We start from the raw sequence: 21,944 nt of genomic DNA on the forward strand, positions 1-21,944 counted from the left end.
ATCATTCCTAGAACTACTGTAATCATTCCTAGAACTGCTTTACTCATTCCTAGAACTACTTTACTCATTCCTAGAACTACTTTAATCATTTCTAGAACTACTTTAATCATTCCTAGAACTACTTTAATCATTTCTAGAACTACTTTAATCATTCCTAGAACTACTTTAATAATTTCTAGAACTACTTTAATCATTCCTAGAACTACTTTAGTAATTTCTAGAACTACTGTAATCATTCCTAGAACTGCTTTACTCATTTCTAGAATTACTTTAATCATTTCTAGAACTGCTTTACTCATTCCTAGAACTACTTTACTCATTTCTAGAACTACTTTAATCATTCCTGGAACTACTTTAATCATTCCTAGAATTACTTTAATCATTTCTAGAACTACTTGACTCATTCCTAGAACTACTTTACTGATTCCTGGAACTACTTTACTCATTCCTAGAACTACTTTAATCATTTCTAGAACTGCTTTACTCATTACTAGAATTACTTTAATCATTTCTAGAACTACTTTACTCATTCCTAGAACTACTTTACTCATTCCTAGAACTACTTTACTCATTCCTGGAACTACTTTAATCATTCCTAGAATTACTTTAATCATTTCTAGAACTGCTTTACTCATTACTAGAATTACTTTAATCATTTCTAGAACTACTTTACTCATTCCTAGAACTACTTTACTCATTCCTAGAACTACTTTAATCATTTCTAGAACTACTTTAATCATTCCTAGAACTACTTTACTCATTCCTAGAACTACTTTACTCATTCCTAGAACTACTTTACTCATTCCTAGAACTACTTTAATCATTTCTAGAACTACTTTAATCATTCCTGGAATTACTTTAATCATTCCTAGAACTACTTTAATCATTCCTAGAACTACTGTAATCATTCCTAGAACTGCTTTACTCATTCCTAGAACTACTTTACTCATTCCTAGAACTACTTTAATAATTTCTAGAACTACTTTAATCATTCCTAGAACTACTTTAATCATTTCTAGAACTACTTTAATCATTCCTAGAACTACTTTAATAATTTCTAGAACTACTTTAATCATTCCTAGAACTACTTTAATAATTTCTAGAACTACTGTAATCATTCCTAGAACTGCTTTACTCATTTCTAGAATTCCTTTAATCATTTCTAGAACTGCTTTACTCATTCCTAGAACTACTTTACTCATTTCTAGAACTACTTTAATCATTCCTGGAACTACTTTAATCATTCCTAGAATTACTTTAATCATTTCTAGAACTACTTTACTCATTCCTAGAACTACTTTACTCATTCCTGGAACTACTTTAATCATTCCTAGAATTACTTTAATCATTTCTAGAACTGCTTTACTCATTACTAGAATTACTTTAATCATTTCTAGAACTACTTTACTCATTCCTAGAACTACTTTACTCATTCCTAGAACTACTTTAATCATTTCTAGAACTACTTTAATCATTCCTAGAACTACTTTACTCATTCCTAGAACTACTTTACTCATTCCTAGAACTACTTTACTCATTCCTAGAACTACTTTAATCATTTCTAGAACTACTTTAATCATTCCTGGAATTACTTTAATCATTCCTAGAACTACTTTAATCATTCCTAGAACTACTGTAATCATTCCTAGAACTGCTTTACTCATTTCTAGAATTACTTTAATCATTTCTAGAACTACTTTACTCATTCCTAGAACTACTTTAATCATTTCTAGAACTACTTTAATCATTTCTAGAACTACTTTACTCATTCCTAGAACTACTTTACTCATTCCTAGAACTACTTTAATCATTTCTAGAACTACTTTAATCATTCCTAGAACTACTTTAATCATTTCTAGAACTACTTTAATCATTCCCAGAACTACTTTAATAATTTCTAGAACTACTTTAATCATTCCTAGAACTACTTTACTCATTCCTAGAACTACTTTACTCATTCCTAGAACTGCTTTACTCATTCCTAGAACTACTTTAATCATTTCTAGAACTACTGTAATCATTCCTTGAACTACTTTACTCATTCCTAGAACTACTTTACTCATTCCTAGAACTACTTTAATCATTTCTAGAACTACTTTAATCATTCCTAGAACTACTTTAATCATTTCTAGAACTACTTTAATCATTCCTGGAACTACTTTAATAATTTCTAGAACTACTTTAATCATTCCTAGAACTACTTTAATAATTTCTAGAACTACTGTAATCATTCCTAGAACTGCTTTACTCATTTCTAGAATTACTTTAATCATTTCTAGAACTGCTTTACTCATTCCTAGAACTACTTTACTCATTTCTAGAACTACTTTAATCATTCCTGGAACTACTTTAATCACTCCTAGAATTACTTTAATCATTTCTAGAACTACTTTACTCATTCCTAGAACTACTTTACTCATTCCTGGAACTACTTTAATCATTCCTAGAATTACTTTAATAATTTCTAGAACTGCTTTACTCATTACTAGAATTACTTTAATCATTTCTAGAACTACTTTACTCATTCCTAGAACTACTTTACTCATTCCTAGAACTACTTTAATCATTTCTAGAACTACTTTAATCATTCCTAGAACTACTTTACTCATTCCTAGAACTACTTTACTCATTCCTAGAACTACTTTACTCATTCCTAGAACTACTTTAATCATTTCTAGAACTACTTTAATCATTCCTGGAATTACTTTAATCATTCCTAGAACTACTTTAATCATTCCTAGAACTACTGTAATCATTCCTAGAACTGCTTTACTCATTCCTAGAACTACTTTACTCATTCCTAGAACTACTTTAATAATTTCTAGAACTACTTTAATCATTCCTAGAACTACTTTAATCATTTCTAGAACTACTTTAATCATTCCTAGAACTACTTTAATAATTTCTAGAACTACTTTAATCATTCCTAGAACTACTTTAATAATTTCTAGAACTACTGTAATCATTCCTAGAACTGCTTTACTCATTTCTAGAATTCCTTTAATCATTTCTAGAACTGCTTTACTCATTCCTAGAACTACTTTACTCATTTCTAGAACTACTTTAATCATTCCTGGAACTACTTTAATCATTCCTAGAATTACTTTAATCATTTCTAGAACTACTTTACTCATTCCTAGAACTACTTTACTCATTCCTGGAACTACTTTAATCATTCCTAGAATTACTTTAATCATTTCTAGAACTGCTTTACTCATTACTAGAATTACTTTAATCATTTCTAGAACTACTTTACTCATTCCTAGAACTACTTTACTCATTCCTAGAACTACTTTAATCATTTCTAGAACTACTTTAATCATTCCTAGAACTACTTTACTCATTCCTAGAACTACTTTACTCATTCCTAGAACTACTTTACTCATTCCTAGAACTACTTTAATCATTTCTAGAACTACTTTAATCATTCCTGGAATTACTTTAATCATTCCTAGAACTACTTTAATCATTCCTAGAACTACTGTAATCATTCCTAGAACTGCTTTTCTCATTTCTAGAATTACTTTAATCATTTCTAGAACTACTTTACTCATTCCTAGAACTACTTTAATCATTTCTAGAACTACTTTAATCATTTCTAGAACTACTTTACTCATTCCTAGAACTACTTTACTCATTCCTAGAACTACTTTAATCATTTCTAGAACTACTTTAATCATTCCTAGAACTACTTTAATCATTTCTAGAACTACTTTAATCATTCCCAGAACTACTTTAATAATTTCTAGAACTACTTTAATCATTCCTAGAACTACTTTACTCATTCCTAGAACTACTTTACTCATTCCTAGAACTGCTTTACTCATTCCTAGAACTACTTTAATCATTTCTAGAACTACTGTAATCATTCCTTGAACTACTTTACTCATTCCTAGAACTACTTTACTCATTCCTAGAACTACTTTAATCATTTCTAGAACTACTTTAATCATTCCTAGAACTACTTTAATCATTTCTAGAACTACTTTAATCATTCCTGGAACTACTTTAATAATTTCTAGAACTACTTTAATCATTCCTAGAACTACTTTAATAATTTCTAGAACTACTGTAATCATTCCTAGAACTGCTTTACTCATTTCTAGAATTACTTTAATCATTTCTAGAACTGCTTTACTCATTCCTAGAACTACTTTACTCATTTCTAGAACTACTTTAATCATTCCTGGAACTACTTTAATCATTCCTAGAATTACTTTAATCATTTCTAGAACTACTTTACTCATTCCTAGAACTACTTTACTCATTCCTGGAACTACTTTAATCATTCCTAGAATTACTTTAATCATTTCTAGAACTGCTTTACTCATTACTAGAATTACTTTAATCATTTCTAGAACTACTTTACTCATTCCTAGAACTACTTTACTCATTCCTAGAACTACTTTAATCATTTCTAGAACTACTTTAATCATTCCTAGAACTGCTTTACTCATTCCTAGAACTTCTTTACTCATTCCTAGAACTACTTTACTCATTCCTAGAACTACTTTAATCATTTCTAGAACTACTTTAATCATTCCTGGAATTACTTTAATCATTCCTAGAACTACTTTAATCATTCCTAGAACTACTGTAATCATTCCTAGAACTGCTTTACTCATTTCTAGAATTACTTCAATCATTTCTAGAACTACTTTACTCATTCCTAGAACTACTTTAATCATTTCTAGAACTACTTTAATCATTCCTAGAACTACTTTACTCATTCCTAGAACTACTTTACTCATTCCTAGAACTACTTTACTCATTCCTAGAGCTGCTTTACTCATTCCTAGAACTACTTTGATCATTTCTAGAACTACTGTAATCATTCCTAGAACTACTTTACTCATTCCTAGAACTACTTTACTCATTTCTAGAATTACTTTAATCATTTCTAGAACTACTTTACTCATTCCTAGAACTACTGTAATCATTCCTAGAACTACTTTACTCATTCCTAGAACTACTTTAATCATTTCTAGAACTACTTTAATCATTCCTAGAACTACTTTAATCATTTCTAGAACTACTTTAATCATTCCCAGAACTACTTTAATAATTTCTAGAACTACTTTAATCATTCCTAGAACTACTTTACTCATTCCTAGAACTTTACTCATTCCTAGAACTGCTTTACTCATTCCTAGAACTACTTTAATCATTTCTAGAACTACTGTAATCATTCCTTGAACTACTTTACTCATTCCTAGAACTACTTTACTCATTCCTAGAACTACTTTAATCATTTCTAGAACTACTTTAATCATTCCTAGAACTACTTTAATCATTTCTAGAACTACTTTAATCATTCCTAGAACTACTTTAATAATTTCTAGAACTACTTTAATCATTCCTAGAACTACTTTACTCATTCCTAGAACTACTTTACTCATTCCTAGAACTACTTTACTCATTCCTAGAACTGCTTTACTCATTCCTAGAACTACTTTAATCATTTCTAGAACTACTGTAATCATTCCTTGAACTACTTTACTCATTCCTAGGATTGCTTTACGCATTCCTAGGTGAACTGAACTGCTATTCTCTGGTTTCCATATAAGGTAATGTGGTTTTATTTTAGGTAGAAATAACATTTACATTTTCTACTGTGTTCTAGGTGAATTTACTCTGACACAGTAATGCATATCTGGATTCTGACACTTCTGTAGTCACCTCACATGTCATAGCTTTCTGTAGAGATCAAGATTATGCATACAACCCCGGTAGTTGTGAAGATGTACTTCAATGATGTCATTTCAGACAGGAGACAGAAAACGTAGGTCTCATGATGATGAGGTAAAACATGAAGCAGCTCTGCAGCGAATTGTTAGTATTTCATCTTTATCAAAACACAACATGCATTGAAGGAAATGTTCAAAAGAAGCTTGTTTTTACCCAAATTAACAAACTTCTGATGTTGCGATAAAGACTGAGTCAGCAGTTTGTTACACTTTTTCCCTTCAGTTGTCTGGACCACGTTTAGGGAAGCTCTCAGACAGACTTTGATCTACACATGGCTATTCTCTTTAACATTAATAAGCGTGTGAACATTGTGAGGTGTGTTTCTCAGATGAAGCATGAAGGTAGTCATGAGTGTGATGCCGAGGATCACTGTGGTTGTCAACAGCTTGTTGTCAACAATCCTGTTGGGTTTCATTTCTTTTCTAACAAGGCTGATCTTTTTAAACATCTCATGTGTGTTTTAACTGCAGCTCTGTTAAAATTAAAGCTTCGGTTTCTTTCCTAAATGCACATATAGCAACACTGAGACGGATTGAAATACATCCCGATTTAAACAGATGCTTAAAATTAAAGTGGCTGGGTTAATTCATGAGCTCCTCCAGGCTTCGTGGAGCACAGCTTGTCTCTAAAGTCTCAGATCCTCTGGATTTAAATTGATCATTAACTCAACAAGCAGTGAGGAATGGGGCTCTGGCTCGAGGTGAGGACGACTCTGGAGAAACATCCGGATTCATGCCGCCAATTAACCTCCCCAGCTGAAACACAGACGCCGAACATCACAGGCCCAGACGGAGGCGAGCAGGCAGAGAGGCGTGAATGAAAACCTGATATTTGATGAGATTCAGCTCAATCTGAGGGCCTGATGACAACTAAACACAGCCTGTCTGCACCGCCTGCACCTTCTCTGCAGCAAAGATAAAACATACCTGAAACAGACAGAATACACAAACTTTGACTTTAAATCAGCTGATTAAAAAAGTACCTGAGCGGCACGGGTTCGATCTACCGGGTTCGCTGACACAAGCCTCAAAGTCTTTGATTTCCTCTCAGGTCTGCGTCTGGCAGAGCATTTGGGTCGCAGAGAAGATGAAGCAAAGATTCGCCATCGCCTCGGCCTCTCTCTGTGGGCCAGCGGAAACCTGGAGGAGGCGCAGCATCAGGTGTGTGCGTGAATGTAAAGATGCAGAATTTATGCACATAAATAAAAACTAAACTTTCCAGTTAAAGAGAATTTTTTTGTGCAGAAACAGCTGCATTTTGAGATGTGTCAACCATATTTAAACTATATCATCAATATTATAGTAGTTTACACAAAGGGTGATAAAATCTGCTTATTTTACATGAATTTTGTTATTTATCCACTATTATTGTTTATTTCAATGATGTGCAGATTATAGAAGAGGAAACTTTCTCTGTTAAATGATTGATTCATTGGTTTGTTATCTGCAAAACAGTGAAAATCAATTATTTAAGATAGTATCTTTAAAGCTGGTTGTTTTTAGTTTTCTCCAGATTTAGGTTGAAATCTCAATTCTTTAGAATTATTCAAATTAAACACATCAAATTATTATGTTTGCGAAGCTAGAACCACGTCTACATGAAGTCACCGGTCCACATTATCAGCCCCACCAACACAAATATCTAATCAGCCAATCACACGGCAGCAGTTACACCTATTTAGTCATGTAGACATGGTGAAGACTCGCTGAAGTTCCAACTGAGCATCAGAATGAGGAAGAAAGAGGATTGAAGTGACTCTGAATGTGGCATGGTTGTTGGTCTGACTATTTCATGCATACGTTTCTCAATGTTATCTAACTAAAGTTTAGATTCTTGTTGTTTTCTATTGGAGTAACTTCCATGTTTCAGTTTCCAGTGCGATGCTGTGAAGTGTATCTGTGAGTTTGCAGCACCACCCAGTGGTCATCATTGTTACTGCAGGTTCACTTGGGGTTAAACAAAGACCGTCAGCTGCTTTTAGATGAAACTGTTCCGAGGGTAGACGTATGTGATGGAGCACAGCATCTTCTGATGAGTGTGAAATACCTCCTCCATGTAGATTTGTATATTTACAGTGACATGATGTTTGTTGTGTTCCAGCTGTACAGAGCATCTGTGTTATTCGAGACAATTCGTCACGAGACGCAGCACAATTTGGATTATAAGCTCTCCCTGTTTGACCTGCAAACCAGCTCCTACCAGGCTCTCCAGAGAGTCCTCGTCAGCCTTGGTAAATTAATTCCTCTCTTAATTCTTCTGTTATTTTGTGTAATAAATGTGTTCCCTGTAAGATGCACAGGTAAAACTCTGGAAAACTGATGGGTTTGTGGATTCCAGCTCCCTTCCTGTTGATTTATGCTCTGTGATCCTTCTCCATATGTTTTTTACTCTCAGGCCGGCATGACGAGGCGCTGGCCATAGCTGAGCGAGGACGAACACGTGCATTTGCTGATCTGCTGGTTGAACGCCAGAAAGGAAGTCAGCAAGCAGCGAGCGCTGACCCGTACATCCCGGTCACCGTGGAGCACATCCTGGAGACGGTCAACAATCAGAAAGCCGTGGTCCTCTACTATTCTCTGGCTGGAGGATTTCTGTACAGCTGGCTGATATCTCCCGGCACAGGTACACAACGACACACTTGCACAGCAGGTTTGTCATTGAGACACAAAGACAGCTGCAAACCTCAGCATCAGTGTTATTACTGTTGTTGGATGCGTTGCCATGGTAATCATGAAGATGGAGGAGAAAGCCAGAATATTTTTCCAATAAGTCCAATATGTTTTGCTGCCTGAACCTTAAAAATCAGCTGAAAGCAAACGTGAGACATTAAGTTCAATCAGTAGATCTTCTTCAGTGGTGTCAAACATACAGCCCGGAGCCAAAAACCGGCCGTGAGAGGGTCTAATCTGGCCCATGGGATGAATTTGGTAAATGTGAAAATGACATAGAGGACATTAACTACAATTATTTTAATCAAAGTAAGTTTAATTCCTAATTTGTCCACATTAGGTTTATTTTTTTTGTTTAAATCTAAAACATTTCCAAGGCGGGAGAATAGCCAGCTTTTATCTTTTCTATCTTTCTTACTTAATATATGTGACTTCAGTTTGTCTTATGAGGTCAGTTCAGAAGTTTAGGATTACTACCAACATGTAGAAATGTACACGTATGTACATTTAAAATAAAAAATCTAGCTCTTGAAAAGTTATTCTAATATATTTCTGTATTTTTCAGTTCCAAATAGCTGAGGTAAAAAATGTGTTTGGATCAGTTGATATAGATAAAATATGTAAAAGAAAATGTCAGATAAAATTAATATATAGAAATAAAACATAATACATATAATGAGTGGAAATCATTAAACAATTTCATATATTGTGATTAAAACATTTTTAAAAATGTATATATAAAAACATAAGTGGCGCCCTCTAGTGGATGGAAAGGTTATAATATAAGGTCTTTTATGCAACAGGGTGATCTTTACCACACACACTCCATCTCCTCAGAGGATGAACCCTTTCATATCCAGCACATCATGAGCTCTTTTCTGGTTCTGCTTTCAGGGTGAAATGTCAACCGAGTCCACGCTCATGATCTGACATTTGAAGATATTTTTGCTCCAAAGAGAATAAACCTTTGGATTTTAATCACTTTGTTGCCACATGACCTTTCTTCAAAGGCCACTCTATGGAGGACATAAGCAGCACCATCACTTGTTCTCCAGATCTACCTTTCCTAGTGAACATGAAGCCTTTTTACATGCAGTATTTTTAACACCCAAGCAGTGCTGTAAATCATGCATGTTCTTCTTGAAACAGGGATTGTGAAGTTTAACGAGGTGTATCTGGGAGAAGCCGGACCAGAGGCGTCTGAGTTTCAGGATGGAGGAGGGAGCCCACAGTGTCTCAGTCCCCTGTCTCTGGAGCAGTACATCTGCAGTGTCAGAGAGGCTCTGGGAGTGGACAGCCATTACAGCAGGTAGTCTTTCTTCACAGAGGATGTATTCATTTGTCAGTGTGCAGAGGTTGAGGTCCCAAATCCAGGTTGTAGAGACAGGAGGTAGACAGATGTCAGAAATGAAAGGTTTAATGATAATACCTGAAGGTGCAGCACAGGCAGGATAACTAAACACCAAGAAAAAGCCAAGAGGCAGAGCCATAAGCAACACAAAGGAGACACCAGGGAAATGACCATCAAATATTTTAACATGGCACAAACCTGGAATTTAATGGTGTTGTGAACTCTTTATACACCCAGTGCAACTATGATCAACTTTAGTAAAGATGCTGAACATCTGGCTGGTTTCACATGGAGCAGCACAGCTGCACAGATCAGTCAGCTTACCTGCAAACATTTTGTCTTCACTCATTAAAACAGAAGAGAGGAGAAGCAAGACAGAAGATCCACATGCTGAATGTCCTCCATCTTGCCTCTCTCCCTATCCTCAAATTATCCTGCTGCAACTTCCAGGCCCAGGTTGGCACAGCTGCACCAGTTTGTAAATCACTACCATGTGTCGTGTCAGCAAATGTTCCCTCTCACCATTTCCTGTGAGAACCACTGCAGTGGGCCGGCTCGCTGCATCTGTCATGTGTTGAGAATGTCTGGCACAGTCATGTGTGATGATTGTTGATGCTGCTCAGTCACAGCATGAGACGTAGAATGATTTCCAAACCAAAAAGGTCGGCTCTGAAACTAGTGTTTTAACCCAGATTAAATATCTCTGAGCAGGAAAATTGTGCCATCAGATGATGCCATGAAACATAATAACAGAGCATCTTGCTGTCTGCATCCTGCTTTGTCCTCACAGCCTGTAGTAGATGATGGATGATTAACCCGGAGATTTAATGAAGTACAAAGAATACTCAGCTGCAAACTTACTAGACAAACATGACCAGACAAGGTTTGGAGATTTCAGTATAAAAACTGTGTGTCTGTCTGTGCAGTACGACTCATTCAGTAGCTGACATGCACTGCATAGATGAATAAATAATCAAATGTACTTTATTAGTCTCTTTTGGAAGAAATTTGTCTTGGACAGGATTTTGCTGCAGATAATAATCAATAACACTAATTATATCCTGTTGAGTAATGATGGATTACATAATAATAAAAAAAAAACTAATAACAAAATCCATCCATCCATTTTCTTGCCACTTATCCAGGGTCAGGGGCTGCTTATACAGGGTCTACAGGTCCACACTTCCTCTCCCCAGCCTCTTCTTTCAGCTGGATAATACTGACAAAGATGATAATAATTACCACTAGAAACACACACACACTGTCAAAATTCCATTAAGAGGATGGCTGCAGGATAACCCGTATGATAAATCGCACAATTAACCAGTCAGTCGTTGCAGCTGACGTTCTGGTCCACACTTCTTACCAGCTGGTGGTAAGAACTAGCTCGAGGTCTGCCCCAAGCCAGGGGTTACATTTTGAAATGTGATCAGTCATGATTAATCCACAGCACGTCTGACAGCCTTAATGCATATATACATAAATATAGCCACATACAGAGATAAGTATACATATATCTCCTATTATTTATGATGGCGCAAGAACTTAAAATGATGCCGTGGAGGCCGCCGTCAGACGGGGATCAGATAGAGCTGGTACACAGCATAATGGCCCTCAAAAACATTATTATTACTATAATTATTATTATTATTGTTATTATTATCATTATTATTATTGTTATTATAAGTATCACTTTAGGTGTAATAAAATGTTGTTTCTGCTTCCAGAGTTTGCTCCAGCAGCGAGACGGAGAGTGAAGCTGGAGATCTGTTGGAGCAACAGTTTGAGGAGCTGAACAACAAACTCACCTCAGCCACTGACCCCTCAGGCTACCTCCGCATGGTGTCCAGAAACAACCTGTTCAACAGGTTTGATCGGATTTTTTAAAAGTTGTTGGTAGACAAAGTGTGGCTGAGATGACTCCTATGATACAGAACATTGTTGGTTTAAAGTTTTCCCGTCCAGGATGCGGGTCACCAGAGCCATGCCTGGAGGTGGTGCATGAGGCCTATGAGGCCCGGTTGGACGTAGCTTAAAAGGGTGATATGTGCCCTCCCTCATAGCGTGGACTTACCACCTGTGGGAGGGGCTGTACGGGTTGGGTGCACCATGAGCTGGGCAGCGACCAAAGGTGGGGACCCTGGCGATCTGACCCTCGGCTGCAGAAGCTAGCTCTGGGGACGTGGAACCTCACCTCTCTGGTAGCGAGGTTGACGTGTTCCAGATAGACAAAGTTGTACTCACCTCGATGCACGGCTTGGGCTCTGGAACCGCCGTCCTCGAGAGGAGCTGCACCCTCTTCCATTCTGGAGTGTGTGAGACTACTGTCTCTTTTTTGAAAGAGACCTGGCCAAGAAGGCACGCTATCACATTCCACAATTCTTAAACAATGAAAAACACATAAAATCATCTTAAGAGTAGCATTTACACCTACTGGTAGATGGAGGTGCTCTACCGACCCAGATTTCAGTTTCCTGTGTGCTGTTGTTCTTAGATATTGACGCCTGAAAATGGAGGGAAAATAAGGATGCAGAAAAATCAAGCCAAACTGGATACAAACACCCCGTTACTAAAATGGCCGCATCTCAGAAAGTGTCCATCCGAGCAAATAACATTTTACAGGGTGCCTACCGGATAAACAAGGAACAACTGGTAAAAATGTCAGATTTTTTGGATGTGTGAGCCACTTTTTGAAATGACCCATAACCCAGTTGTATTTTTAAGCAAACATGTAATTCTTATTATTTCTGGGGGTTTAATACATGATCGGTTTCTTCTTTTTGAAGATGTGGGGCTCTTCCTAAAACATTTGAGGCTGTAGCCATTGCCAAAGAATAACCACCGACTATAAGTCTGACATGAATGCACAGCTGAATGTATTTAAAAGTGCTTAGCTTACAATAAATTAACCAGAAGAAGGGTGTGTGAGTTTGTAAAGCGTTATGTGGGCATGGCAAGCATGGAAACCTTTGAAAAATGGTGTCAGTTGTGTTTTAAGGGTGTTTTTAAGGGTTCTCCTGAATCCAGATCCTAGGTGCTGCCTCACATGTCTGTTGGTATCACTGCAGACTTTAAGTCTTATTCCTGGCTGGATTTCTGTCCATTAGTTTCCGTATATAACATCTGTCTTGTGTGTTTTTGTTGCTTTAACAGAAGCTGTCAGAGCATGACGAGTCTGTATAGTACCACAGTGTCTCCTGCAAAGGACGGCTTATCTTCTCCTCACTGGCGACCGAGTAATGTTGGCAAACCCCCTCTGCGAGCACTTTATGACTTACTCATTGCACCAATGGAAGGGGTGTGTATCTGTATCTGTGTGTTTCCTGGCTAAGATCTACACTTCATTCAGTCTCTCATTTATACTTTTTTTGCTTTTTTGCCCAAGTCTTTGTATTATTGTTTGTATTTATGAATGTCTGCAGGGCTTGATGCACAGCAGTGGACCTGTTGGCAGGAACAGACAACTTGTTTTGGTTCTGGAGGGAGAACTGTACCTCATTCCATTTGCCTTGCTCAAAGGCAGCTCTTCTAATGAGTACCTGTATGAGAGATTCACCCTCATTTCTGTACCTTCATTAGCCAGCCTGCAAGCTGGAACCAAGGTAAAAACACTGCTGCAAAAGTCTGGATGTGTTTATTCATTCTCTGCTCATTATTTTGGCTTTTGCTTTCAACCTACAGCCTCATCCTCGCCGCAGTGGTCCCTTGCTTTGCCCAGATGGAGGCTCAGTGGCTGCAGTTGTCGGGGCTCCTCACCTGCCCCCCAGCGTCATGGACCGCTGGCTGTGGGGGCCATTACCCTCAGCCCAAGAGGAAGCTCTTTGGTTGGGGGAACAGTTGGGATGTCACCCCCTCACTGGAGTAAACGCCACAAAGGAGCGTGTTTTAGCAGCACTCACTCAGGCGGAGTGCGTCCACTTTGCGACTCATATCTCCTGGAAGCTCGCCGCGTTGGTCCTTGCACTGAACCAAGAGCATTCCGGAGGGGAGGGGCAGGGCCTCCGACCCAAAGAGAAGCAAAGAGACAGCAGCCCAGAGAGACTGAGAGGTGCAGATGAAAGGAGTGAGGATGGGGAGAGTGTCTGTGACAGCCCACCGCTCCAGGACTTCCTCCTCACCGCTGCTGATATACTGGACCTGTGTCTGACAGTCAAATTAGTGGTTCTCAGGTAAAACTTTCATTCAACATTCAGTGGAGCTGTTGGATAGAGCCATGTGACCTCTGAGTCTTTTCCCCCTCAGGTTGTACCCAGAGTCCAGCAGCAGGGTCACCGCTGACGGGATGGTGGGTCTGACTAGAGCCTTCTTGGCTGCAGGTGTCCAGTGCGTGTGCGTCTCCCTGTGGCCTGTACCGATTGCTGCATCCAAACTGTTTACACACACCTTCTACACTGCCCTACTGAACGGGACCAAAGCCAGCGCAGCTTTGACAGAAGCCATGAAGACTCTGCAGAGCAGCAAGCACTTCTCACATCCCTCCAACTGGGCTGGTGAGCAAACACAGCTGAGCATAAACACAATTAGTCCACCCCAGCAGGCAGGGATTCCAGCTAGAAATAAGCACAGGTCACTTAAAATGCAGTTTTTGTTTGCAGTTTGTTTTAGTGCAAAGAAGTTCCAGTACATGTTTACATTTAATGAACTAAACTTTTAGAAAATATTATGATCAGTTTTGCCCCAGTAACATATTTACACAATTTAATTTAATTTATTTACGTATTTTATTTTTGTTTAATTTTTTTCTTTATAAAATAAAAATAAAAAAAAAACTCTACCCTCATCTACTCTCCCATCTTCCCTGGGTGGGATGGGTGGCTGTTCATCTCAAGCTCGGGTCCTCTACCAGATCCTGAGAGCTTGAGAGTCCTCCACAGTATCTTAGCTGTTCCTAGGACTGTGCTCTTCTGGTTGGAGATGTCTGATGGTTCTCCAGGTATCTGTTGGCACCATTTCTCCAGTGTGGGGGACACAGCCCCCAGTGCGTCGATGACCACTGGTACTACTGTTGCCTGCACCTTCCCGGCTTTCTTCAGCTCTTCCTTGAGTCCTTGGTATTTTTCCAGTTTCTCGTGTTCTTTTTTCCTGATGTTTCCATCCTTGGGGATGGCTACATCCATCACCACGGCTTTGCTGCTTATCCATGATCACAATGTCCAGTTGGTTGGCCACCACTATTTTGTCGGTCTGTATCTGGAAGTCCCACAGGATCTTAGCCATCTCATTCTCCACCACCTTGGGAGGTGTTTCCCATTGTGACCTAGGGGTCTCCAGTCCATATTCTGCACAGATGTTTTCTGTACGCTATGCCGGCTACTTGGTTATGGCGTACCATGTATTCTTTGCCTGCCAGTATCTTGTGGCCTGCTGTGAGGGGATGGATTGTTTCAGCGCCTCTTTGCACAGCTTGTACCTGGGGTTCTCCCTGGTGTGGTAGATCTGGGCCTCGATTGCCCTGGTACTCAAGGCTTGCTCCTGTGCTGCCATGATTTGCTCGGTGCTTTCCTTCAGTCCATCCCTCTCTAGCCATTGGTAGGTCTTGTTCATATCAGCCACTTCAGCTATCATTTGGTGGTACATCCCATGCAGGAGCTTGTCCTCCCATGATGGTTCCTCTATTTCATTCTCCTCCAGGTTCCATTGCCTGAGACATTCACCCAGTGCTTCATCCCTTGGGGCCATCTTCCTGATGTATTCATGGAGCTTGGATGTTTCATCTTGGATAGTGGCTCTGATGCTAACTAGTCCTCGACCTCACTCTCTGTGCTTAGTGTATAGCCTCTGAACACTGGATTTGGGGTGGAACCCTCCATGAATGGTGAACAGTTTCCATGTTTTAACATCTGTGGTCTGAACGTCTTCCTTTGTCCAGCTTATTATCCCAGCAGGGTATCTGGCCACTGGCAGGGCGTAGCTGTTATTTTTCCCGGATCTTGTTCTTACCATTGAGCTGACTTCTCAGGACGTGCCTTACTCGTTGCAGATATTTGGCTGTAGCAGCTTTCCTTGTGGCTTCTATGTGGTTGCCATTTGCTTGTGGTATGCCAAGGTACTTGTAGCTCTCCTCAAATACCTGATATATCAACAGAAAGAGCCAGTGCTCACTTGGTTTTTTCTTTGCATTTTTACATTAAATTATCACTTTAGTTGTAATAACAAGTCCCAACCTGGTCAGGGACCCTGCCTGGCCCCCATCAAAATATTTTAGACCCGCCCCTGCATATCTGGAGTATAAATCCTTTCTACCACCTGTCAGCTACTTTGTTAGTGAAGGATCCTGCTCTAATTTGTGTCCCAGAACCCATTTATAATTTTTCTCATCACATTCATGGCCCCTAAGTGCTCAGACCTGTGTCTCCAACATCTGCAAAGCCCTAATGATTGATGTTGCGTATTTTTGCTAGTGTGAACCATGAACCGCTAGTTTCCTCCTCAGCTGAAAGAGCAAGTGCAACAAGTGAGAAAAGCCAATCAGCTGATCAGCGACTGCCAGTCAGGGAACAGCAGGAGAGGGAGGGGGGAGGAGGAGGTTACCATGCCGCGATGCGAGACACAGAGACGACTGGAACAGTGACGTTTGTGCAAAACTACATAAAAAGTTTCTTTAAAAAAAGTGAGAAATTGCGGGTGTTGAACCTCATCCCCCATGGTTGTGACGCCCTCAATCCATTCGCCAGCCGAACTTGATCCAGCTGATCACCTCCATGTTTCATAGTCATATGACGGATACTATCATTAAGTATGATAGTCTTTAGATACTGTATCATGGATGCCCAAAAGACTTGAGTAAAGGATACACTCATGCATCCTCCTCTGTGAAACGTCCTTCGAGATGTACTGATCAAATCTGAGGACATAGAGACATAGAGGAACAAATTATTTGCTTTATTAATGTTCAGACCTTATTTTTGCTGCCCCTTATGTCTAAAAGATGATCATTGCAGGTTTAATTAATGGTAATGAATTAAATTGATTTTTTTCTTCAGGTTATATGCTGATTGGCAGTGATGTGAAGCTCAACAGCCCCATGTCGCTGGTTGGACAGGCCCTGGCAGAGATCCTCCAGTACCCAGACAGGGCCAGGGATGCCCTCAGGGTGCTGCTGCACTTGGTGAGACGCTGTCACTCTTTTTAAGCTGTGCTCAGTATCGGTGTCTCTATGAATTTAAATAAATCCAAATAATGGATCCAAAGAATAAAATACCACAGACTCACTGTTGAAAGTTTCCTTCAATGATGCCAATTTCCTTCTATTTTGAGTATTTGAGGCTTTAAATTGGACAAAATAAGATATTTGAAAACATAATTTTGAGATAATGAATATACAAAATTCTTTTTCTGTCTGATGATTTTCTGTCCTGATAATTGTGATGCATCACTTGCCCTCTGAGATAGAACTGATACTGGCTGCTGGCGAGACGGAGACAAATAACTACACTGTGCTCTCATGACAATCAATACAAATGGTGTTGGGTGGATGCTGAGCTCAGCCAGTTTCATCAGAGTGTTACTAAGCCGTCTGACGTGAAAAGGTTCCTAAAATGTACCTTACTGGTTGAATCTTTGGAGAGTTTGCAGTCACTTCAAATGAAGAACAAACATTGATCAATTTAAAGGTTTAATACATCAGAACATTATAAATGTGGTCTTTATCAGACATGAAAAACACATGATGCATTACACCGTGTCATCATATAACTGACCAAAAAACGGTCAAAATGTTGATGCGGTGTGTGAAAAACTAGGTCCATCCTAACTGCTTCTACACGAATGAAGAAGGTCAGTAGCAGTTAGGTTCTGCTGATCAATACACTGATTCATTTAACTTATTTAGTCTGATCACTCCTACAAAAGCAAACATTTTGTCAGTTTTCTGTGTGTTTTGGCATAATTCCAAGGAGGTAAGACATCAGCAATAATGTTAGAGAAGTAAGTGTTGCTGCCCATCATTCTAAGAAGGGTTATAATAAGCTCATATATCCAAACTATCTATTTATCAGCTTTTAGGTAAATCCTTCAGTTTCAGTTCAAGGGACATCAAGACTTGTGATGATAAACTTTTCCTCTTTCTCTACAGGTTGAAAAGTCTTTGCAGCGCATTCAGAGTGGCCAGTGTAACCCGATGTACACATCACAGCAAAGCGTTGAGAACAAGGTCCGTGTTTTAGGTCTCTCTGTCTCTTTATCTTTAAATGTCAGCCTGTATTTCTTCTCCATTCATGGGGTTTTTTCATATTTATAAGGGACCATGTACATTTAAACTTGACTGACACTTGATGCATTGTACCAGTTAGTGGTTACAGATTTGGGTTGTTTTTAAAAACAGATTAAAAGCAGTTTATGTCCCTGTCGTCTGTGCTGTATAAGGTTGGCGGGGTGCCCGGGTGGCAGGCTCTCCTATCGGCGGTGGGCTTCCGGTTGGACTTCTCAGGCAGCGGTGCTGGTCTCCCTGCGGCAGTTTTCTTCCCCACATCGGACCCTGGAGACCGGCTGCAGCAGTGCAGCACCACTCTGCAGTCTCTGCTCGGTACCACAGCTTTTCCATCATTCACAGCTGAATGGCAACCTGTGTCCTTCTGATCTGTGAGCTGTAGAATTACATCTAATCTGTCAACATTATATCAGTAATTAGAGAGATTATTTACGTTTCCAGTTATGGCAACTTGTTTGTTCAATGCAGGGTGTCGAACTCGTTGTAGTTCCAGGGCCACATACAGTGTGATTAGGTCTCCAGTGGGCCAGACCAGTAAATGAGCTAAAGACAATAAAAAGTCCACATTTTTCTTCTTTTTCCCCTAATAAACTATCATTTTAAAACATTATGAATAACCTGATACTACTTGAGAAAAATGCACACTTACATTTATTTATTTTATTTAATATTCTTGATGAATTTTATCAAAGTACATAAAAACTACATTTACACTTTTTATATGTGTGTATATATACAAAAATGTATATGTAAATACAGATTTATATACTTAGGTTTGCGTAAAGTATAAAATTTATTGTAAATTCATGTATATTTAAAATAAATTTTAAACTTTATAAAATTTTTGGTTTAATATATTTTACTTTTTTTAATATGAAATGATTCATTACAAATTTCATGAAATGCATTAATTTTTTTAATGTCATTTATAAAAAAGAAAAATTGCTTTTTTTTATTTATTTATTTATTAGTTTTTTATTTATTTACTCATTTATACGTGCATTATTACTTGCAGATCACAATGGATCTCAAATTAAAACAGTACTTAATGAATCCAGTATTTCACGTTATGATCAAAGATCTAGACGTTATTTTAAATCTACATACGTGTAGATTTCCACATATGTGTAGTAATCTGAACTGACTCACCTCATCAGACAAACTGAAGTCACATCTATGATGCCAGAAAGATGGAAAACATGGAACAAGTTCTCCTCCTGATCTGGAAATGTTTAGGTTTAAATATAAAAAAATGAAACCTCAAATGGACAAATTAGGAATTACAGTTACTTTTATTTAAAATTTAACTTATTGTTTTCTATGTCATTTTCACATTTACCAAATTCATCTCATGTGCCACATTGGACCTTCTGGCGGGCTGGTTTTGGCCCCCGAGTCAGGACTGGTTAGGGATGGAAGTACGACATGTAATAAGTAATTTTCGGAGCACAGCCTTAAACCTGCCCATAATTCTGACAAAAGAATAAATAAATGGAAATAAAGCTGACAGATGTTCTTGGTCAACATATTAAATCTCTGCTCTGATGTCTGATGAACACCAGGTCTGACTCCTCCAGCACTGCAGGCTCTTTGTAAACTGGTCACAGCATCTGAAGCCGGAGAACAGCTCATTCTCAAGGTACTTCCATGGTGTTTAAAAACTGCACACGTGATCATGTCAGTGGTGGAAGAAGAACTCAGATCCTTCCAGGCTACAACTATGTAAAAGCAAAACAGCTTTACGTCACACCAATTTGACGTGTTTGGGCCTCAGACAGTTATTACTGATACAGTGTAAAATATGTAGAGAAGATTGTCTCTTTAGTAGAACTGCAAACAACTCAAGTTATTCTAACATACTGAGGAGCATCAAAAGAATAAGAATAATAAGAATAAGAATGTTTTATTTAGAGTGCCTTTCAGGAAACCCAAGGACACTTTACATTCCAAATCAACAGATCTAAGTAAATAAAAAATAAATTAAAGTAGTAGAAATAAATGAGTAAAATATAACTGTAAAATGCAGTAGAAATACAGCCTTTTAAACAGATGAAGGTTAAAGTTTGTAAGCAAGTTTGAACACATCAGTCTGAGATCAAATTTAAAGGTGCAGTGTGTAACAAAATGACAGCACCAGGCCAATGACAGAACATTTAAATATATTAAAAACTGTTTCTACTGGTATCTAATCACTTTTCTAACATACCTGTTATATTTTTACTCTCTTACAATGAGCCATTTTGAACTACTTACCGTGGGCACACACACATAGCAGCTGCCATATTTGTGCCATTTTTACTACTTTGGATAAACGCATCTGCTAAATGACTGTAGAATAGAATAGAATAGAATAGAATAGAATAGAATAGAATAGAACAGAATAGAATAGAATAAAAATGTAAAAACCTTCCTGGTTTAAGTCTTTGGCCTTTACACATTAAAATGTCTCAACCTTGTCTGGAAAGATTTGAGTCTTTGGTGGATGCTCCTTTTATACCCAATATTGGCACCCACACCTGTCACCCTTTAACTTCCTATTTGGAGAATCTACTGAAAAAAACTGTAGCTGAATATTCAAGAAGTTTTTCTGTTATTGTTTGAAAAATTTCAGCTTTTACTGGGTGTCTTGCTTGCACCAGATTTTATATTTTATATTTTTAAACACAATAAAATGACCATTGAAAAAAATTACTTTCCACCACTGATTCACACCAAGATGCCTAACAATGTGTGTGCAGTTATGTCGCTTTCTTTTTTTCCTTGTGTGCTTATTGTAATCTGACGTGTTTATTAAAAGTTCATCTCATCTTTTTCCACCTCCAGCTAGCTGATAAACAGACAGATTATACAGCTGGTGGAAAAAAAATAGCCCACTTTTATTCTTAGTGCCAGGCACCTGGTTGTGTTTCTGTTTGTTGTATCCCTCCATCCACATTTCTTGTGCATCATCAACATGAGCAGGTCTTCATTCATGCATGGCTGAGTTTAGTGACTCCAACGCAACATTCACGCAGGAAAAACACACTAAAGTTCTGTTTTTTCTTCTCTCACACTTGCATCTTAAAGGCAGTTAAAAGCATGGTGGGAATGGTAAGTGTTTCATGATAAAATGTTTTGTCCAAAGGAAGTAAAAACAAGCTCCCCTTCATTCAGACACATACTGTAGTTGCAGCATTTTTCTTGACGGCTCTTTGCAGTATCAGTGCGACATGAGTTTTGATTTAATAAAAAGTGTTACCAGTTTCCTGTTTGATGAAAAGCACTGATGTGATGTGGACATGGATTTCCAGTGGTTACTGTTTTCAAACCAGATGCCAGAAACACATGCGGACAAGTAGTGAAGATCAACCCATCCTTCCAGTCATTACGTCTTGTTTCTTCTCCACAGCTTCATCAAGTGCTGGTGCAGCTGCAGTCAGGCGACAAAGAGCAAGACTTTCCGCTGGCTCCTATTCAAGTGTCGATAAGTGTGCAGCTCTGGAGGCTCCCAGGCTGCCATGAATTCCTGGCTGCACTCGGTGAGTCGCTGATGGAAGAGACATTCATTTCTTTATGCTTTACTCACAATCGTCAAATGATTTATCTCAATTCTAAATATACTGTTGGTTAAATGTTATGTAATCGCTGAAACAGAGGATGTGAAGTACAGGGTTAGATTCACCTCTGGATCAGTTTGTGATATATTTAAAGTCAATTACGCCACAAACTGCTTCAAAATAAAGTGTATTTCACTCATAAATTTTTGGTTTTATAGCCTACTTGTAGACACAGTTGTGTATTATTTTGTAGGTTATATAAAAAAAAAAACAAGAATCTGCTCATTCAGGTAAATTCATTGACACAAAGTCATCTTGACACTGAGTAACGGCTTCCAGAGGATGGTAATGTTTTATAATAAATAAATACAAATGGACTTGAAAAGGTTCAAGAATCCACCAGGTGATGGAAAATAAAAGCAGGAAAGAGG

General features: G+C 38.2%; 1 protein-coding gene across 3 annotated transcripts in view; it reads left to right on the forward strand.

The window, feature by feature from the left end:
• ttc28 (tetratricopeptide repeat domain 28) overlaps positions 1 to 21,944 on the forward strand; it is a 147,228-nt gene that overhangs the window by 120,333 nt on the left and 4,951 nt on the right. For 2 of the 3 annotated variants that reach the window (XM_041969192.1, XM_041969194.1), the window contains 15 exons: positions 6,799 to 6,908; positions 7,849 to 7,978; positions 8,143 to 8,370; positions 9,567 to 9,726; positions 11,496 to 11,636; positions 12,922 to 13,066; positions 13,191 to 13,370; positions 13,450 to 13,937; positions 14,011 to 14,258; positions 16,752 to 16,876; positions 17,843 to 17,920; positions 18,133 to 18,292; positions 19,540 to 19,616; positions 21,044 to 21,067; positions 21,366 to 21,495. In XM_041969192.1, the coding sequence (XP_041825126.1) occupies positions 6,799 to 6,908; positions 7,849 to 7,978; positions 8,143 to 8,370; positions 9,567 to 9,726; positions 11,496 to 11,636; positions 12,922 to 13,066; positions 13,191 to 13,370; positions 13,450 to 13,937; positions 14,011 to 14,258; positions 16,752 to 16,876; positions 17,843 to 17,920; positions 18,133 to 18,292; positions 19,540 to 19,616; positions 21,044 to 21,067; positions 21,366 to 21,495 (2,424 nt within the window). The remainder of the gene's footprint in view (positions 1 to 6,798; positions 6,909 to 7,848; positions 7,979 to 8,142; positions 8,371 to 9,566; positions 9,727 to 11,495; positions 11,637 to 12,921; positions 13,067 to 13,190; positions 13,371 to 13,449; positions 13,938 to 14,010; positions 14,259 to 16,751; positions 16,877 to 17,842; positions 17,921 to 18,132; positions 18,293 to 19,539; positions 19,617 to 21,043; positions 21,068 to 21,365; positions 21,496 to 21,944) is intronic. The other variant, XM_041969193.1, reaches the window with a different exon arrangement.

This window comes from Melanotaenia boesemani, chromosome 19 (genome assembly GCF_017639745.1).
Source record: "Melanotaenia boesemani isolate fMelBoe1 chromosome 19, fMelBoe1.pri, whole genome shotgun sequence".
Classification (NCBI taxonomy): Eukaryota; Metazoa; Chordata; class Actinopteri; order Atheriniformes; family Melanotaeniidae; genus Melanotaenia; species Melanotaenia boesemani.